Here is a 20121-nt window from a genome sequence, read left to right as displayed (position 1 = left end):
TATATATATAAATAACGACATGGTTGATGTTTTAAGGGTTGGGCCAGTGACCGAAAGGTTGCCGGATCGACTCCCCGAGCTGACAAGGTAAAAATCTGTCGTTCTGCCCCTGAACAAGGCAGTTAACCCACTGTTCCCCTGGGCGTCGATTATGTCGATTACGGCACCCCTCCCCGCCCCTATCTGATTCAGAGGGGTTGGGTTAAATGCGGAAGACACATTTCAGTTGTCCCCCTTTCCCCTTTATGTACCAGATGTGTATTTGTAAAGACTACACTTAATATAGAAGAGGAACTTGAATTTCACTCAATTATATTCTATTTCCTTCCATTCAAATAGCAATTCTGTATCCTGTTGACTACTTCAATTGAAAAATTCAACAACTGGAATTTAGACTTTTTTTCCAAACTTTTGACCGGTACTGTATATATATTTAAATTACATTCATTCAAAAAAAAAAGGTCTGGATCGTTCTCCACACTCTCCTGATTCAGAATATACTATTTTAATTGTCATACTGTAGTTATAGACGAGAGAACTGAATATATCCAATATAAAACTAGTTGTATACCTGCAGGAATCATATACCTACCGGCTCTCTAAAAAGTTAACAATACTTTCCTGTCGATATTTTGTCTCTAATTTCGAGCAGCTGAATGCCAAACCTCACAGACAACCAGGAGAGTAAATTCAAATCTACTTTTATTCTACATTTTGTCTTGTAAGGTACATTTACACGATGTTGTACTCAAATGTTTCAGGCTATAAACCAATTCATTGTGTATTACAGCCTGATTTAATCCGACTACCAATAGAAGTTTCTGTGTAGTGATAATGTAGGTCAATGTATAATCAGGGTAGGTCAAATTGGGCTCCCTGGCGCAGTGGTCTAAGGCACTGCATCTCAGTCCCTGGTTCGAATCCAGGCTGTATCACATCCAGGCGTGATTGGGAGTCCCATAGGGCAGCGCACAATTGACCCAGCCTTGTCCGGGGTAGGCTGTCATTGTAAATAAGAATTTGTTCGGAACTGACTTGGCTAGTTAAGTAAAGGTTAAATATATTTATATTTTTTAAATCAGCCAATAACTCAAGGAATATGAATTTGGCATTGCAAGGGAGCCGGTGTGCACCGTGACGGTGAACAAACCAATGCAATTCTACGCTCGTGGAGAGACATTCAATAATCCCTCTTTTTCGAAACGCCCTCAACGCGAGGGAGGAGGTAGGGAAGTAGCTTTCTGGTGACAGAGAGGACCATAAACGGCGATCGAGGTGGAGGCGCAGGCGGATTAGAGCCAGCGCCAGGCAGGCGGGTTGTTTGTGATTAACTGCTGCTGGGGACTGGGGTATGGAGATGTTGCGTCGCTCCTCAGTATTCGCGGCAGAAGTGATGGAAGTATTTGACCGATCCCCCACAGACAAGGAGCTGGTGTCACAGGCGAAGGCGCTATGCAGGGATTTCATCCATTCCAGGCTGAACAGGACCGGGATTGGGTGGTCGAAGCCCGAGCATCAGCTGTCGGCATCAGGTGGGACGCTTGGAGAGATCTCCTCTGTCCTCATGTGGTTAGGTAAGAACGCAGTTTGTGTATATTGGTGGGCTACTGTGTCTGTCTGAATGACAGGCTGCGTACCTATAAGGGCTGTACATCCTATTTTAGACCATGTTAGAAAGCACTTGGTAATAGATTGTCTACAATGTCCAAATATTATAAACGGAACGATAGTTTTTCAGCCAGTAACGCATGTTATAGGATGTCCATCCATAAAATTATGATTTAATTAAAGATTTATACACATATGTCCATTCAATAGAAAATTCGGTCAGAAAAACAATTGTCCAAAACCCCGTGTCTATCAAAAGTTAAGACGATTTACTGAGAATTTAGTATGTTTAGAGTGAATGGATGGCATCACAGGCATGATCAAAAAGTGGTCTTTTCTCCGCGACAGAACGGTACTAACTTAAAACATCAACTGACAAAATATATAGTAACTAATGGATGCAGATTCGTGAGTTAAAACATGAGTGATAACATTGGCTTAAATATATATTAACAAAGCTAACAGACTGAATTTCAATATCCACTTTCCGCGAAGACAATCTGTTCTTGTTTTCATTGTGTATTTCTGAGTCTTTCCCTTTAAATCGCCATAGAAACGGCCCCACTCAAAGTAGATTGATCGCCAATATTTTGGCTTCATTGCCAAGGTGCTGGATGAGAAAAGATGAAAGCATCAATTAGATTTTGATTAATCCAACTACATTTTGACAACTACGTTTTGACATTAATTTCGTAGCACCCTCTTGAAGTGAGTTTTTCCTCAAGTCCTTTCTCCGTCAGTACTCCATATTACGGAACGAATACGGTACCGCTAGTTCTCTTGCTGCAAGGAAGTATAGAAATGTAGCATTTTTCCGTAGGGATTCTTTAAGAAGACATTTAAGAAAATCCACTGAATTGTCAACAGTGACACTCAAATTGCCTCCCGTTTGATGTAATTAACAACAATACTTTTTCTGCTATCTTTTACAGCAAAACATTTACAAAATTACATGGGGGCTAACAGGCTAATATTACATTTTGGTTGAAGGAGAAACAGAAAAAGAGACTGTATGATCTGTGATCTTAATTCTGTCTAATTCAAGGTGAGAAATGCAGCATGTCTTCATTGGAAATCTATATTTTCTAGGTACCCAAACTATGATGCAAAACTGAAACCTAGCCACTCATCTCCTAGCATCAGGAGCTAGCTACACACGTTTTTAGCTAACGTTGTGTCCAGACAACATTGACACTCAATATATTTTTGTTCTCAGCCATATCTAAACCATATTCAAAATGGAATTTAAGACGTACGAGTTACAAGAGTGTATGTAAACGTCTGACCCACTGGGAACGTGATGAAATAAATAAAAGCTGAAATAAATCATTCTCTACTATTATTCTGACATTTCACAATTTTAAAATAAAGTGGTGATCCTAACTGACCTAAAACAGGGAATTTTTACTAGGATTAAATGTCAGGAATTGTGAAAAACTCAGTTTAAATGTATTTGGCTAAGGTGTATGTAAACTTCCGACTACAACTGTATACACATACTAATCGGGGGGAATGGGAACCAGGTGTGCGTAATGAGACAAGACAGTCCGGGGTTGGTGGTGATGATCCAGTTCAGTGACTCCTAGAAGGCCGGTGACGTAGACCTCCGGAGCTGGTGAACGGAATGAGCAGCAGTACTCTGGGGGGGATTCGTGACAAGCCAGCTATCTAAACTTGTAGTAATCATGACCGAATACCAACTGGGCATGCAGGGCATGTGCCCAGGGGCTCTTGCATCGAGTCTGTTGATCTGCTAATCTTCATCGTGAATCTCCAGCCCTCGGGGGCATGATTGGTGTCACACTTTTTTTCTCCTAGAGATTCACCTGGAAAAACACATATATATATATATATAGTGTCACAAGACTTTGTTTGCAAACTGTAGCAACACTAACACCTTTATTTTAAACAAGCAAATCTCTCATATCTAACCTGTGGTCGGCAAAGAAAGCGAACAGGTTTAGGTAACAAACATTGACTGAATTATAGTCCATGTGTTCATAGAGTTTAATCATGTCTACATGCAGTAGCCAGGGAGAGGTGAGGTGGGGAATGTGATTAGTCTAGACAGAACAGTATTTCTGGTTTTTCCCCAAGCACTACACAGCTGATCCAAATGATCAACATCAAGTGTCAAAATGATTTGAATCAGAAACAGTACCTCTTCCTCGACTGTTGCTGTCCCACACTGGGCTGTACTTGTACTCCTCAGTCTTTCTTCAGTGAGACGAGGTGGTGGCATTGGGGGGGGGGGGGGGTTGCCCTCGGTCTCATTTATCCGAGGCAGGCCTCTCCAGAGGAACACTGAGGGGGAGGATAGTGGGATAGATGGGACGGAGAGAAAATTGACATGGTCTTATCAGTAAGGTATGCTATCAGTAAGGTATGCTATTCAATGACTACAGCTCAGCATTCAACACTATAGTGCCCTCAAAGCCCAATCTAAAGATTGGAAAGCTTCCGTGGTCATCCCCCTCTTCAAAGGGGGTGACACTCTAGATCCAAACTGTTACAGACCTATATCCATCCTGCCCTGCCTTTCTAAAGTCTTCGAAAGCCAAGTTAATAAACAGATCACTGACCATTTCGATTCCCACCATACCTTCTCCGCTGTGCAATCCGGTTTCCGAGCTGGCCACGGGTGCATCTCAGCCACGCTCAAGGTACTAAACGATATCATAACCACCATCGAAAAAAGATTGTAACGTGCAGCCGTCTTCATCGACCTGGCCAAGGCTTTCGACTCTGTCAATCACCGTATTCTTATCGGCAGACTCAACAGCCTTGGTTTCTCAAATGACTGCCTCGCCTGGTTCACCAACTACTTCTCAGACAGAGTTCAGTGTGTCAAATCAGAGGGCCTGTTGTCCGGACCTCTGGCAGTCTCTATGGTGGTACCACAAGGTTAAATTCTCGGGCCGACTCTTTTTCTCTGTATATATCAACGATGTTGCTATTGCTGCGGGTGATTCCCTGATCCACCTCTATGCTGACGACATCATTCTGTATACATCTGGCTCTTTGGACATTGTGTTAACTAACCTCCATACGAGCTTCAATGCCATACAACACTCCTTCCGTGGCCTCCAACTGCTGTTAAACGCTAGTAAAACTAAATGAATGCTTTTCAAACGTTCACTGCCCGCACCCGCCTGCCCGACTAGCATCACTACTCTGGACGGCTCTGACTTACAATATGTGGACAACTACAAATACCTAGGTGTCTGGTTAGACTGTAAACTCTCCTTCCAGACTCATATTAAACATCCCCAATCGAAAAATTAAATCTAGAATCATCTTTCTATTTCGCAACAAAGCCTCCTTCACTCACGCCGCCAAACATACCCTAGTAAAACTATCCTAGGGATCCTCGTCTTCGGTGATGTAATTTACAAAATAGCCTCCAACACTCTACTCAGCAAAATGGATGCAGTCTATCGCAGTGCTATCCGTTTTGTCACCAAAGCCCCATATACCACCCACCACTGCGACCTGTATGCTCTAATCGGCTAGCCCTCGCTACATATTCGTCTCCAGACCCACTGGCTCCAGGTCATCTATAAGTCTTTGCTAGGTAAAGCTCCGCCTTATCTCAGCTCACTGGTCACGATAACAACACCCACCCGTAGCACGCGCTCCAGCAGGTATATCTCACTGGTCATCCCCAAAGCCAAAACCTCCTTTGGCCACCTTTCCTTACAGTTCTCTGCTGCCAATGACTGGAACGAATTGCAAAAATCGATGAAGCTGGTGACGTATATTTCCCTCACTAACTTTAAACATCAGCTATCTGAGCAGCTAACCGATCGCTGCAGCTGTACATAGCCCATCTGTAAATAGCCATCCAATCTACCTACCTCATCCCCATATTGTTTTTATTTTCTTTCTGCCCTTTTGCACACTAGTATTTCTACTTGCACATCATCATCTGCACATCTATCATTCCAGTGTAAATTTGCTAAATTGTAATTACTTGACCTATTTATTGTCTTACTTCCTCATGCCATTTGCACACACTGTATATAGACTTTCTTTTTTTCTATTGTGTTATTGACTGTACACTTGATTATTCCATGTGTAACTCTGTGTTGTTGTTTGTGTCGAACTGCTTTGCTTTATCTTGGCCAGGTCGCAATTGTAAATGATAACTTGTTCTCAACTAGCCTACCTGGTTAAATAAAGGTGAAATAAAACATTTATAAAAATAAAAAATCCTGACGGGTTGCATCACTGCCTGGTATGTCAACTGCTCGGCCTCCGACCGCAAGGCACTACAGAGGGTAGTGCGAACGGCCCAGTACATCACTGGGGCCAAGCTTCCTGCCATCCAGGACCTCTATACCAGGCGGTGTCAGAGGAAGGCCCTAAAAATTGTCGAAGGCTCCAGCCACCCCAGTCATAGACTGTTCTCTCTGCTAGCGCACTGCAAGCGGTACCGGAGCGCCAAGTCTAGGTCCAAGAGGCTTCTTAACAGCTTCTACCCCCAAGACATAAGACTCCTGAACACCTAATCAAATGGCTACCCAGACTATTTGCAAACCGACTCAATCTTTTATAACGCTAGCCAGCTTCAGTTAGCTTCAAAGTCAAGCTTCATCCGTACTACGACGGTGGATTATGCTCGCCCGACCGCTTACAGCTAACTCCAGCAGGCTTGTAACTGCGTGTGCATGTCACACATGTCGAATGCCAAACTCTTCATTGAAACATTGCTGAAACAAGTCAGTGCCACATTTACATTTGTGACGAAATCGAAATGAAGTAAAGTAATCTTGCAAATTCAACAGACTATGGTGTGAAATAGGCTCTTAGAAGTGTCGTCTTTATTTTATTACTTATTTTAATGCCGTCTTCGGTGTGCTTATGGGGTGGCAGGTAGCCTAGTGGTTAGAGCGTTGGGCCAATACCCGAAAGGTTGCTAGATCGAGTCCCTGAGCTGACAAGGTAAAAAGCTGTCGTTCTGCCCCTGAACAAGGCAGTTGACTCGCTGTTCCTAGGCTGTCATTGTAAATAAGAATTTGTTCTTAACTGACTTGCCTAGTTAAATAAAAATGATCAACGCACAACCACATTTTCCCACTCCTATCTGTGGAACAGCTTGTTGTGTTCTGGCTATAGACATACAGTATAATCCGTGGAAGGGGTTTGAACCTATAACCCTGGCAATTTGACTATTAATCTCATGGGTACAATAGCAATGGTTGCCAGTCTTAACTTGAATGGGAACTGCCATCTATGGATTATACAGTGTTATTCAGACCCCTTGACTTTTTCCACCGTTTTTAATACATTACAGCCTTATTCTAAAATGTATTACAAAATATATGTTTTCTCATCAATCTACACACATTACCTCATAATGACAAAGCAAAAACAGGTTTTTCGAAAATTTATGAAAAATGCAAAACGGAAATAACACATTTACATAAGTATTCAGACCCTTTACTGAGTACTTTGTTGAAGCACCTTTGGCAGCGATTACAGACTCGAGTCTTCTTGGGTGTGACACTACAAGCTTGGCAAACCTGTATTTGGGGAGTTTCTCCTATTCTTCTCTAGAATGCTTGGCATTTAGGCTAAAGAGTTCAATCTTGCTTTCTTCAGACCAGAGAATGTTGTTTCTCATGGTCTGAGTCCTGTAGGTGCCTTTTGGCAAACTCCAAGTGGGCTGTCACGTGCCTTTAACTGAGGAGTGGCTTCCATCTGGCCACTCTTCCATAAAGGCCTGATTGGTGGAGGGCTGCAGAGATGGTTGTCCTTCTGTAAGGTTCTCCCATCTCCACAGAGGAACTCTAGAGCTCTGTCAGAGTGACCATCGAATTATTGGTCACCTCCCTGACCAAAGCCCTTCTCCTTCGATTGCTCAGTTTGGCTGGGAAGCCAGCTCTAGGAAGAGTCTTGGTGGTTCCAAACTTCTTCCACTTAAGACTGATGGAGGCCACTATGTTCTTGGGGACCTTCAATGCTGCAGAAATGTTTTGGTACCCTTCCCCAGATCTGTGCCTTGACACAATCCTGTCTCGGAGCTCTACAGACAATTCCTTCGACCTCATGGCTTGGTTTTTGCTCTGACATGCGCTGTCAACTGTGGGACCTTATATAGACAGGTGTGTGCCTTTCCAAATCATGTCCATTCAATTGAATTTACCACAGGTGGACTCCAATCAAGTTGTAGAAACATCTCAAGGATGATCAATGGAAACAGTATGCACCTGAGTTCAATTTCGAGTCTCATAGCAAAGGGTCTGAATACTTATGTAAATAAGGTTTGTCATTATGAGGTATTGTGTGTAGATTGTTGAGGGAAAACATTTATTTAATCAATTTTAGAATAAGGCTGTAACGTAACAAAATGTGGAAAAAGTCAAGGGGTCTGAAAACTTTCCCAATACACTGTATGTCTATGGTTGGATGCGGCTGTCAGTTTGCCTTTACGCACATTTCAAAAAACAATCACGCGACAAACGTATAGTTTGGAAACCAAATGCTGTCCTTATAAATGTTTAATGTGATAGGTTTTTTAACATAACTTTTTTTTACACACACACAAAAACCTTTGATTAATAAAATATTTAATCAGTCGTCCTCCACAATTGAAGGGGAAGATGACACAATCTTTGCGAGACAGATTGAATCTGATTTCATTGGTCCTCAACTCGCAGCTCAGACACTTCATTCAGGATAAACAGATTTAGCCCTGAGTTAGCCTGCCCTGGAACAGGCTAGTTCTGAATGCAGGATAAACAGAGTTAGCCCTGAGTTAGCCTGCCCTGGACCAGGTTAGTTCTGAATGCAGGATAAACAGAGTTAGCCCTGAGTTAGCCTGCCCTGGAACAGGCTAGTTCTGAATGCAGGATAAACAGAGTTAGCCCTGAGTTAGCCTGCCCTGGACCAGGTTAGTTCTGAATGCAGGATAAACAGAGTTAGCCCTGAGTTAGCCTGCCCTGGACCAGGTTAGTTCTGAATGCAGGATAAACAGAGTTAGCCCTGAGTTGGCCTATCCTGGACCAGGTTAGTTCTGAATGCAGGATAAACAGAGTTAGCCCTGAGTTAGCCTATCCTGGAGCAGGTTAGTTCTGAATGCAGGATAAACAGAGTTAGCCTTGAGTTAGCCTATCCTGGAGCAGGTTAGTTCTGAATGCAGGATAAACAGAGTTAGCCCTGAGTTAGCCTGTCCTGGACCTGGTTAGTTCTGAATGCAGGATAAACAGAGTTAGCCCTGAGTTAGCCTGCCCTGGACCAGGTTAGTTCTGAATGCAGGATAAACAGAGTTAGCCCTGAGTTAGCCTGCCCTGGGGCAGGTTAGTTCTGAAGGATTCATTGCCATAGAAATTTACCTGGCTAAAAGGTGAGCCACTTTCATGTTACCGGTTATCCCGAGTTGACCAAAGTTACCTCGCTAACTCATTATTCCGGATTGGTAGTATAGGGCTCAGGACAAAGCCCTCTCTCTTGCCGTATTCTCTGTCCCACCGCTACAGCACTGTGCTCCCAGTTCACACCCAACAAGCTGATCGCTGTGTCTGCATCCATCCACACAACCAGAGAGATAACTGTAAATCAACCATACACTAACACTATATACAAACAATTAACAGACCAATCAGTAATGAGGAATTGTAGATATGTTCATCATAATGAGACAGTGAGTTGTACTGTAGCGTGAGGTCATTTTTTTAAGGAAAGTCAGTTAAGAACAAATATCTTATTTTACTATTTTCGACATCAAAACTATGAAATAATGATGTAGTAACCAAAAAAGAGTGTTAAACAAATACAAATATTTTATTATATATCCATATTATGGCAAGAACAGCTCAAATAAGCAAAGAGAAACGACAGTCCATCATTTAAGACATGAAGGTCAGTCAATCCGGAAAATGTCAAGAACTTTGAAAGTTTCTTCAAGTGCAGTCGCAAAAACCATCAAGCGCTATGATGAAACTGGCTCTCATGAAGACCGCCACAGGAAAGGAAGACCCAGAGTTATAAGAGTTAACTCCACCTCAGATTGCAGCCCAAATAAATGCTTCACATTTCAAGTTACAGACATCTCAACATCAACTGTTCAGAGGAGACGGCGTGAATCAGGCCTTCATGTTTGAATTTCTACAAAGAAACCACTACTAAAGGACACCAATTAGAAGAAGAGACTTGCTTGGGCCAAGAAACACAAGCAATGGACATTAAACTGGTGGAAATCTGTCCTTTGGTCTGATGAGCCCAAATTTGAAATTTTTGGTTCCAACCGCCGTGTCTTTGTGAGATGCAGAGTAGGTTAACAGATTATCTCCGCATGTGTGGTTCCTACCGTGAAGTAGAGAAGGAGGTGTGATGGTGCTTTGCTGTTGACACTGTCTGTGATTTATTTAGAATTCAAGGCACACTAGCATGGCTACCACAGCATTCTGCAGCGATACGCCATCCAATCTGGTTTACGCTTAGTGGAATTATAATTTGTTTTTCAACAGGACAATGACCCAACACACCTCCAGGCTGTGTAAGGGATATTTGACCAAGAAGGAGAGTGATGGAATGCTGCATCAGATGACCTGGCCTCCCTCAACCCATATGAGATGGTTTGGGATGAGTTAGACCCCCAGAGTGAAGGAAAAGCAGCCAACAAGTGCTCAGCATATCTGGGAACTCCTTTAAGACTGTTGGAAAGCATTCCTGATGAAGCTGGTTGAGAATGCCAAGAGTGTGCAAAGCTGTCATCAAGACAAAGGGTGGCTACTCTGAAGAATCTAAAATGTAAAATATATTTTGATTTGTTTAACACTTTTTTGGTTACTACATGATTCCATGTGTTTTTTTTAGTTTTGATGTCTTCACTATTATTCTGCAATGTAGAAAACAGTAAACAATTATGAAAAACCCTTGAATGAGTAGGTGTGTCCAAACTGTTGACTGGTACTGTCAGTCTATACTGTAAATGTTAGTACAATCATCTCAGTTTTCATTTGAAGTGTCTTCATATCCTTGCAAAGAAATGGGCAGCTTTGTATTTTGTAGTGACTGTCACATTCGTTCTGAAGTTATGGGCAGTCACAGAAAGACAGATAAACATCTTGATTTTGTGTTTAGCAGAGAAGAAGAAGGCCAAAAAAAGCATCTTAGGAAATACTTAGCTGTTCTACAAGTGGTCTGAGATAGTCGTTCAATAACAAGCATTTTCAAGACCAACTTCAGTAGCAATGGTTTTGGGAAACAGCTCAGAGAGCTAACGATGAACGTAGCATTTAGATGGGTTTTGGTAAACCGGGCCTAGCTAGCTAACTTGGCTAGCTAGTTAGTGGTGTGTGGCCTAATGTTAGCTAGCTAGATAGTTCGCTAATTTGCTAGCTAACGCGTCCGCTAATATCAGTGATTACTTCACTGCCCAGCAACCAACCTTAAATAATTCTTACCTCAATTTCTTACCTTACCTAGCTATTTCAGTTTGGATATTCAACACTGGTACAATATTCCAATCTCTGATGACGATGTCCTTGAAGTTACTTCTTCTTCTTGTGGCTTTCCGGCAGACTAGGCACTTTGTTGCATATTGCTGCTTTTCGCAGGTCGGAGTGCGGATTTCACATTTTGGTTAAAAAAAAGAATCATAAATTGCACCACCTTAAATTTTTAATTACACCACAATTTATCCCTGCACGTATACACACTTTATCCCGAAAACCAACACCCGATCCCACTACTTTGGCCCTAAACGATCCTACACCAGGCTGTCGGCCTGGGAGGATGGAATCCCTTCTCTCAAGACTTCCTGTAAACCTTCTGCACTGAAATCTCTCACCTCCAACACATTTCACTGCACCTGTCTGGTGTATGTGACAATAAAAACCTTGGTGGGGATGACAATTAAAAAACGTAATACCCTCCACAATAAACGCCACAAAATCCACCTTCTTTACAATCCATGTATCAGTATCCCTCAACTGTGTAGCGACATTCTGAAGCAGCTGCGGTTCATTCACTGCCATATCTTCCTCAGCTCCACATGTTCCTTCAACTATTTTCCCGCACATCTCTGTAGGAGAGCTGTTGAACATCTCGGGATCCTTGCAACTTCAAATTCCTTTACCCTAGTAGGGCGCTCCAGGAGTTCTGTGTTTTCCACCACAATCGCTACATCATCAGATTCTTCAACTACATGTTGATTCCGTTGACACACACTAGAGACATGGCCATACTTTTTGCAATTTTTGGCACTGTAACGGTGTATTTACGAAGGCTCTTACGTATCCAATCTTTACATGTGTAGGCAGATACTCTTCATCAAAGATCAGTAAAACCGACTGGCTTTCTTCCTTCTGTCCATCCACTACAGGGTACGGGAAACGTGTTCCCACCACGTCTTATTCTTAAGACTTGAAACCTCAATGTCCAGCAATACTCCTGATATCACACCTTTTTAATTGGTGCCCTGCTCCGAAAATTAATGCTCTCCGCTTCAGATGTCGCCAATTTACGGAGCAACAAAGCTTTGTCCTTCTGCTCTTCCGAGGTGCGTAAAATCAGAACAAAACCACTCCTGGTAACTCTGACCGACTCTCCCTTTCCTAATGCATCCTCTATATATTTTGACCTCAAATGGATCTCCCCAAGTATACATCATTATTAACAAATCGCACGCCAACAAGAAACCAAAGATCATCTACAACGTGCGTTATTTTTGCTCTATTTTTCATTGTCACGGTCTTCCACTCACTCTCGACCAGCTTGCTCAACGCACCATCAGAATCAACCATCACTTCTGCTTCCATCGTGATTCCGTCAATCTGTTACTTCTCAAACCTTCTCTCCAGATCCTCCATCGCCTCATCCTCGCTACCCGCCGGCATTCCGCTTTCAAAATAGCGGTTTGAACCAGTCCAACAGCTTGTTAAACAGGGCTCTTGACCCACCAGCCATCCTATTTGTTACAGTATGTTATTCAGTTGCATATGCAAAACCTCTCCCGGTCTTCTTCTTGGTAAGGAATTACGGCGGCCACAAACAAAAATTAGAGGTGCATGCCTTCAACTACTGTACTGGTGTGTAGTCAATCACAGTTTACAGACTAAATGAATAAAGAAACCAACATTACGAAAAACGAAACCCTCCTACCTAATCCTGTACTACTAAGGTTAAAAAGAGTCCTTCCAACAAACCCTCCCCGATAACCAAAATCCCTTATCAGCAACCATCACTCCTGTGTTCCAATGGCATGTTGTGTAAGCTAATCCTAGTTCATCAGTTTAAAAGGCTAATTGATCATTAGAAACCCCTTTTGCAATTATGTTAGCACAGCTGAAAACTGGTGTTCTGATTAACGAAGCACTAAAACTGACCTTCTTTAGACTAGTTGAGTATCTGGAGCATCAGCATTTGTGGGTTCGATTACAGGCTCAAAATGGCCAGAAACAAAGAACTTTCTTCTGAAACTCGTCTGTCTATTCTTGTTCTGAGAAATGAAGGCTATTCCATGCGAGAAATTGCCAAGAAACTGAAGATCTCGTACAACACTGTGTACTACTCCCTTTACAGAACAGCGCAAACTGGCTCTTATTACTTGTCATGTTGTGCGTTTCTTTTGTGGATCCCAGGAAGAGTAGTAACTAAATGGCATTGTTCGGCCCGACACGGTATTCAGAAAATCCATTCTGGGGGGAAGTTACGTACTGTGGTTTATTCCTTTTATGAAAATATATGCACAATGAAATCATTATACAGTATAAACAGGTTATTTAATTGTAAGACCTTTTTACAGATGATCTAGTGTCTGTAGCTTAAACTGTTAAAGAGCTGTACCATTTTGAAAACCAAAAATAGCCTACCATTGACAGCCATGTTGTTTAATGCAATTCCAAATAGGTATAATGAACAGTAATAATGTTTGGTGGCAGGACTTGTGTTATTATCAGATCAAAAAACACTGGAAATCAATACAAAAAAAATATGTTAAAGTGAAATATTAGCTTTTGTCTGAAGCCAAAAAATACCTTCTCTCAAACAGCCTTATACATACTCTTAAAAAAGGTTTAGCCCATTAATGTACATGGTAAAGTAAACATATTTTTTTCAATGTAAAACATAATCCCATTCCACTCTTTACATGAAAAAACAAGTTTACATTACCAAGTACATTAATAACGGGGTATACCTACTCTACAAGTATGTATTAGGCTGTTGAATCCTAATCAACCCATCCGATGTGAGTACATCTGTGGTTGAAGTGCAGTAGATCAATACAGGTACAGGACTGTAGTAGATCAATACAGGTACAGGACTGTAGCAGATCAATACAGGTACAGGACTGTAGTAGATCAATACAGGTACAGGACTGTAGCAGCAGTAGATCAATACAGGTACAGGACTGTAGCAGCAGTAGATCAATACAGGTACAGGACTGTAGTAGATCAATACAGGTACAGGACTGTAGTAGATCAATACAGGTACAGGACTGTAGCAGCAGTAGATCAATACAGGTACAGGACTGTAGTAGATCAATACAGGTACAGGACTGTAGTAGATCAATACAGGTACAGGACTGTAGTAGATCAATACAGGTACAGGACTGTAGCAGATCAATACAGGTACAGGACTCTAGCAGATCAATACAGGTACGGGACTGTAGTAGATCAATACAGGTACAGGACTGTAGCAGATCAATACAGGTACAGGACTGTAGTAGATCAATACAGGTACAGGACTGTAGTAGATCAATACAGGTACAGGACTGTAGCAGATCAATACAGGTACAGGACTGTAGCAGATCAATACAGGTACAGGACTGTAGTAGATCAATACAGGTACAGGACTGTAGTAGATCAATACAGGTACAGGACTGTAGCAGATCAATACAGGTACAGGACTGTAGCAGATCAATACAGGTACAGGACTGTAGTAGATCAATACAGGTACAGGACTGTAGTAGATCAATACAGGTACAGGACTGTAGTAGATCAATACAGGTACAGGACTGTAGTAGATCAATACAGGTACAGGACTGTAGCAGCAGTAGATCAATACAGGTACAGGACTGTAGCAGATCAATACAGGTACAGGACTGTAGCAGATCAATACAGGTACAGGACTGTAGTAGATCAATACAGGTACAGGACTGTAGCAGATCAATACAGGTACAGGACTGTAGTAGATCAATACAGGTACAGGACTGTAGCAGCAGTAGATCAATACAGGTACAGGACTGTAGCAGATCAATACAGGTACAGGACTGTAGCAGATCAATACAGGTACAGGACTGTAGTAGATCAATACAGGTACAGGACTGTAGTAGATCAATACAGGTACAGGATTGTAGTAGATCAATACAGGTACAGGACTGTAGTAGATCAATACAGGTACAGGACTGTAGTAGATCAATACAGGTACAGGACTGTAGCAGATCAATACAGGTACAGGACTGTAGTAGATCAATACAGGTACGGGACTGTAGTAGATCAATACAGGTACAGGACTGTAGTAGATCAATACAGGTACAGGACTGTAGTAGATCAATACAGGTACAGGACTGTAGTTGTCATGTTTTGTCTTTGATCATGTCTTGTCCCTGTGCTTCCCTCTGCTGGTCTTATTAGGTTCTTTCTCTTTCTCTCTCTCTATCGTTCCGTTCCTGCTCCCAGCTGTTTCTCATTCTCCCTACGACCTCATTTACTCTTTCACACCTGTCCCCTATTTTGCCCTCTGATTAGAGTCCCTATTTCTCCCTCTGTTTTCCGCTCCTGTCCTTGTCGGATTCTTGTTTGATGTTTGCTGTTCCTGTGTCCTTGTTCCGCCCTGTCGTGTTCTCTGCCTTCTTCAGATGCTGCGTGTGAGCAGGTGTCTATGTCAGCTACGGCCTGTGCCTTCCTGAAGCGACCTGCAGTCTGTGGTCGCGTCTCCAGTCGTTCCTCTCTATTGACGAGAGGATTTCAGTTTCCTGTTTTGGATTACCATTGATTATATCCAGGAGAATCATTATTTGTTTAATACTGGAATAAAGACTCTGTTACTATTACGTCGCTTTTGGGTCCTCATTCATCAGCATGACAGAAGAATCCGACCAAGATGGACCCAGCGACTATGGATTCTCTCAACACTGCCGTCGAGTTCCAGGGAGCAATGCTCGGCAGACACGAGCAGGAATTGTTTGCTGCTCGTCATGCCGTTGAGACCCTGGCCGCTCAGGTCTCCGATCTCTCTGGACAGTTTCAGAGTCTTCGTCTCGTGCCACCAGCTACTTCCTGGTCTTCCGAGTCTCCGGAACCTAGGGTTAATAACCCACCATGTTACTCTGGGCAGCCCACTGAGTGTCGCTCTTTTCTCACCCAGTGTGATATTGTGTTCTCTCTCCAGCCCAACACGTACTCTAGTGAGAGAGCTCGGATCGCTTACGTCATATCACTCCTTACTGGTCGGGCTCGGGAGTGGGGCACAGCTATCTGGGAGGCAAGGGCTGAGTGTTCTAACGATTATCAGAACTTTAAAGAGGAGATGATCCGGGTTTTTGATCGTTCAGTTTTTGGGAAGGAGGCTTCCTGGGCCCTGGCTTCCCTATGTCAAGGTGATCGATCCATAACGGATTACTCTATAGAGTTTCGCACTCTTGCTGCATCCAGTGACTGGAACGAGCCGGCGTTGCTCGCTCGTTTTCTGGAGGGACTCCACGCAGAGGTTAAGGATGAGATTCTCTCCCGGGAGGTTCCTTCCAGCGTGGACTCTTTGATTGCACTCGCCATCCGCATAGAACGACGGGTAGATCTTCGTCACCGAGCTCGTGGAGGAGAGCTCGCGTTAACGGTGTTTCCCCTCTCCGCATCTCAACCATCTCCTCCCACCGGCTCAGAGACTGAGCCCATGCAGCTGGGAGGTATTCGCATCTCGACTAAGGAGAGGGAACGGAGAATCACCAACCGCCTTTGCCTCTATTGCGGTTCTGCTGGACATTTTGTCATGTCATGTCCAGTAAAAGCCAGAGCTCATCAGTAAGCGGAGGGCTACTGGTGAGCGCTACTACTCAGGTCTCTCCATCAAGATCCTGTACTACCTTGTCGGTCCATCTACGCTGGACCGGTTCGGCTGCTTCCTGCAGTGCCTTGATAGACTCTGGGGCTGAGGGTTGTTTTATGGACGAAGCATGGGCTCGGAAACATGACATTCCTCTCAGACAGTTAGGGAAGCCCACGCCCATGTTCGCCTTAGATGGTAGTCTTCTCCCTAGTATCAGATGTGAGACACTACCTTTAACCCTCACAGTATCTGGTAACCACAGTGAGACCATTTCCTTTTTGATTTTTCGTTCACCTTTTACACCTGTTGTTTTGGGTCATCCCTGGCTAGTATGTCATAATCCTTCTATTAATTGGTCTAGTAATTCTATCCTATCTTGGAACGTTTCTTGTCATGTGAAGTGTTTAATGTCTGCTATCCCTCCTGTGTCTTCTGTCCCCTCTACTCAGGAGGAACCTGGTGATTTGACAGGAGTGCCGGAGGAATATCATGATCTGCGCACGGTCTTCAGTCGGTCCAGAGCCAGCTCCCTTCCTCCTCACCGGTCGTATGATTGTTGTATTGATCTCCTTCCGGGGACCACTCCTCCTCGGGGTAGACTATACTCTCTGTCGGCTCCCGAACGTAAGGCTCTCGAGGATTATCTGTCTGTTTCTCTCGACGCCGGTACCGTGGTGCCTTCTTCCTCTCCCGCCGGAGCGGGATTTTTCTTTGTTAAGAAGAAGGACGGTACTCTGCGCCCCTGCGTGGATTATCGAGGGCTGAATGACATAACGGTTAAGAATCGTTATCCGCTTCCCCTTATGTCGTCAGCCTTCGAGATTTTGCAGGGAGCCAGGTGCTTTACTAAGTTGGACCTTCGTAACGCTTACCATCTCGTACGCATCAGAGAGGGGGACGAGTGGAAAACGGCGTTTAACACTCCGTTAGGGCATTTTGAATACCGGGTTCTGCCGTTCGGTCTCGCTAATGCTCCAGCTGTCTTTCAGGCATTAGTTAATGATGTACTGAGAGACATGCTGAACATTTTTGTTTTCGTTTACCTTGACGATATCCTGATTTTTTCACCGTCACTCGAGATTCATGTTCAGCACGTTCGACGTGTACTCCAGCGCCTTTTAGAGAATTGTCTCTACGTGAAGGCTGAGAAGTGCGCCTTTCATGTCTCCTCTGTCACTTTTCTCGGTTCTGTTATTTCCGCTGAAGGCATTCAGATGGATCCCGCTAAGGTCCAGGCTGTCAGCGATTGGCCCGTCCCTAAGTCACGTGTCGAGTTGCAGCGCTTTCTCGGTTTCGCTAATTTCTATCGGCGTTTCATTCGTAATTTCGGTCAAGTGGCTGCTCCTCTCACAGCTCTGACTTCTGTCAAGACTTGCTTTAAGTGGTCCGGTTCCGCCCAGGGAGCTTTTGATCTCCTCAAGAAGCGTTTTACATCCGCCCCTATCCTTGTTACTCCTGACGTCACTAAACAATTCATTGTCGAGGTTGACGCTTCAGAGGTGGGCGTGGGAGCCATTCTGTCTCAGCGCTTCCAGTCTGACGATAAGGTCCATCCTTGCGCTTACTTTTCTCATCGCCTGTCGCCATCGGAACGCAACTATGATGTGGGTAACCGCGAACTGCTCGCCATCCGCTTAGCCATAGGCGAATGGCGACAGTGGTTGGAGGGGGCGACCGTCCCTTTTGTCGTTTGGACTGACCATAAGAACCTTGAGTACATCCGTTCGGCCAAACGACTTAATGCACGTCAAGCTCGTTGGGCGTTGTTTTTCGCTCGTTTCGAGTTCGTGATTTCCTATCGTCCGGGAAATAAGAACACCAAGCCTGATGCCTTATCCCGTCTCTTTAGTTCTTCTGTGGCTTCTACCGACCCCGAGGGGATTCTCCCTGAAGGGCGTGTTGTCGGGTTGACTGTCTGGGGAATTGAGAGACAGGTAAAGCAAGCACTCACTCACACTGCGTCGCCGCGCGCTTGTCCTAGTAACCTTCTGTTCGTTCCTGTCTCTACTCGTCTGGCTGTTCTTCAGTGGGCTCACTCTGCCAAGTTAGCTGGCCACCCCGGCGTTCGGGGTACGCTTGCTTCTATTCGCCAGCGGTTTTGGTGGCCTACTCAGGAGCGGGACACGCGCCGTTTCGTGGCTGCTTGTTCGGACTGCGCGCAGACTAAGTCAGGTAACTCTCCTCCTGCCGGTCGTCTCAGACCGCTTCCCATTCCTTCTCGACCATGGTCTCACATCGCCTTAGACTTTATTACCGGTCTGCCTTCGTCTGCGGGGAAGACTGTGATTCTTACGGTTATCGATAGGTTCTCTAAGGCGGCACATTTCGTTCCCCTCGCTAAGCTTCCTTCCGCTAAGGAGACGGCACAAATCATCATTGAGAATGTGTTCAGAATTCATGGCCTCCCGTTAGACGCCGTTTCAGACAGAGGTCCGCAATTCACGTCACAGTTTTGGAGGGAGTTCTGTCGTTTGATTGGTGCTTCCGTCAGTCTCTCTTCCGGGTTTCATCCCCAGTCTAACGGTCAAGCAGAAAGGGCCAATCAGTCGATTGGTCGCATATTACGCAGCCTTTCGTTTCGAAACCCTGCGTCTTGGGCAGAACAGCTCCCCTGGGCTGAGTACGCTCACAACTCGCTTCCTTCGTCTGCTACCGGGCTATCCCCGTTTCAGAGTAGTCTTGGCTACCAGCCTCCTCTGTTTTCGTCCCAGCTCGCCGAGTCCAGCGTTCCCTCCGCTCAGGCTTTTGTCCAACGTTGTGAGCGCACCTGGAGGAGGGTCAGGTCTGCACTTTGCCGTTACAGGGCGCAGACTGTGAGAGCCGCAAATAAACGTAGGATTAAGAGTCCTAGGTATTGTCGCGGTCAGAGAGTGTGGCTTTCCACTCGTAACCTTCCCCTTACGACAGCTTCTCGCAAGTTGACTCCGCGGTTCATTGGTCCGTTCCGTGTCTCTCAGGTCGTCAATCCTGTCGCTGTGCGACTGCTTCTTCCGCGACATCTTCGTCGCGTCCACCCTGTCTTCCATGTCTCTTGTGTCAAGCCTTTTCTTCGCGCCCCCGTTCGTCTTCCCTCCCCCCCCCCGTCCTTGTCGAGGGCGCTCCTATTTACAAGGTACGGAAGATCATGGACATGCGTTCTCGGGGACGTGGTCACCAGTACTTAGTGGATTGGGAGGGTTACGGTCCTGAGGAGAGGAGTTGGGTTCCATCTCGGGACGTGCTGGACCGTTCGTTGATTGATGATTTCCTTCGTTGCCGCCAGGGTTCCTCCTCGAGTGCGCCAGGAGGCGCTCGGTGAGTGGGGGGGTACTGTCATGTTTTGTCTTTGATCATGTCTTGTCCCTGTGCTTCCCTCTGCTGGTCTTATTAGGTTCTTTCTCTTCTCTCTCTCTATCGTTCCGTTCCTGCTCCCAGCTGTTTCTCATTCTCCCTACGACCTCATTTACTCTTTCACACCTGTCCCCTATTTTGCCCTCTGATTAGAGTCCCTATTTCTCCCTCTGTTTTCCGCTCCTGTCC

General features: G+C 44.6%; 1 protein-coding gene across 1 annotated transcript in view; it reads left to right on the top strand.

The window, feature by feature from the left end:
• The first annotated feature begins 1016 nt into the window (after positions 1–1016).
• LOC139539412 (bcl-2-related ovarian killer protein homolog A-like) overlaps positions 1017–20121 on the top strand; it is a 46165-nt gene continuing 27060 nt past the window's right edge. The window contains exon 1 of the mRNA XM_071342343.1: positions 1017–1574. Coding sequence (XP_071198444.1) covers positions 1352–1574 — 223 coding nt within the window. The 5' untranslated portion in view covers positions 1017–1351. The remainder of the gene's footprint in view (positions 1575–20121) is intronic.

Source organism: Salvelinus alpinus, chromosome 15 (assembly GCF_045679555.1).
Source record: "Salvelinus alpinus chromosome 15, SLU_Salpinus.1, whole genome shotgun sequence".
NCBI lineage: Eukaryota > Metazoa > Chordata > Actinopteri > Salmoniformes > Salmonidae > Salvelinus > Salvelinus alpinus.
The sequence above is the reverse complement of the archived record's forward strand: the minus strand, read 5'-3'. Positions and strand labels throughout refer to the sequence as shown.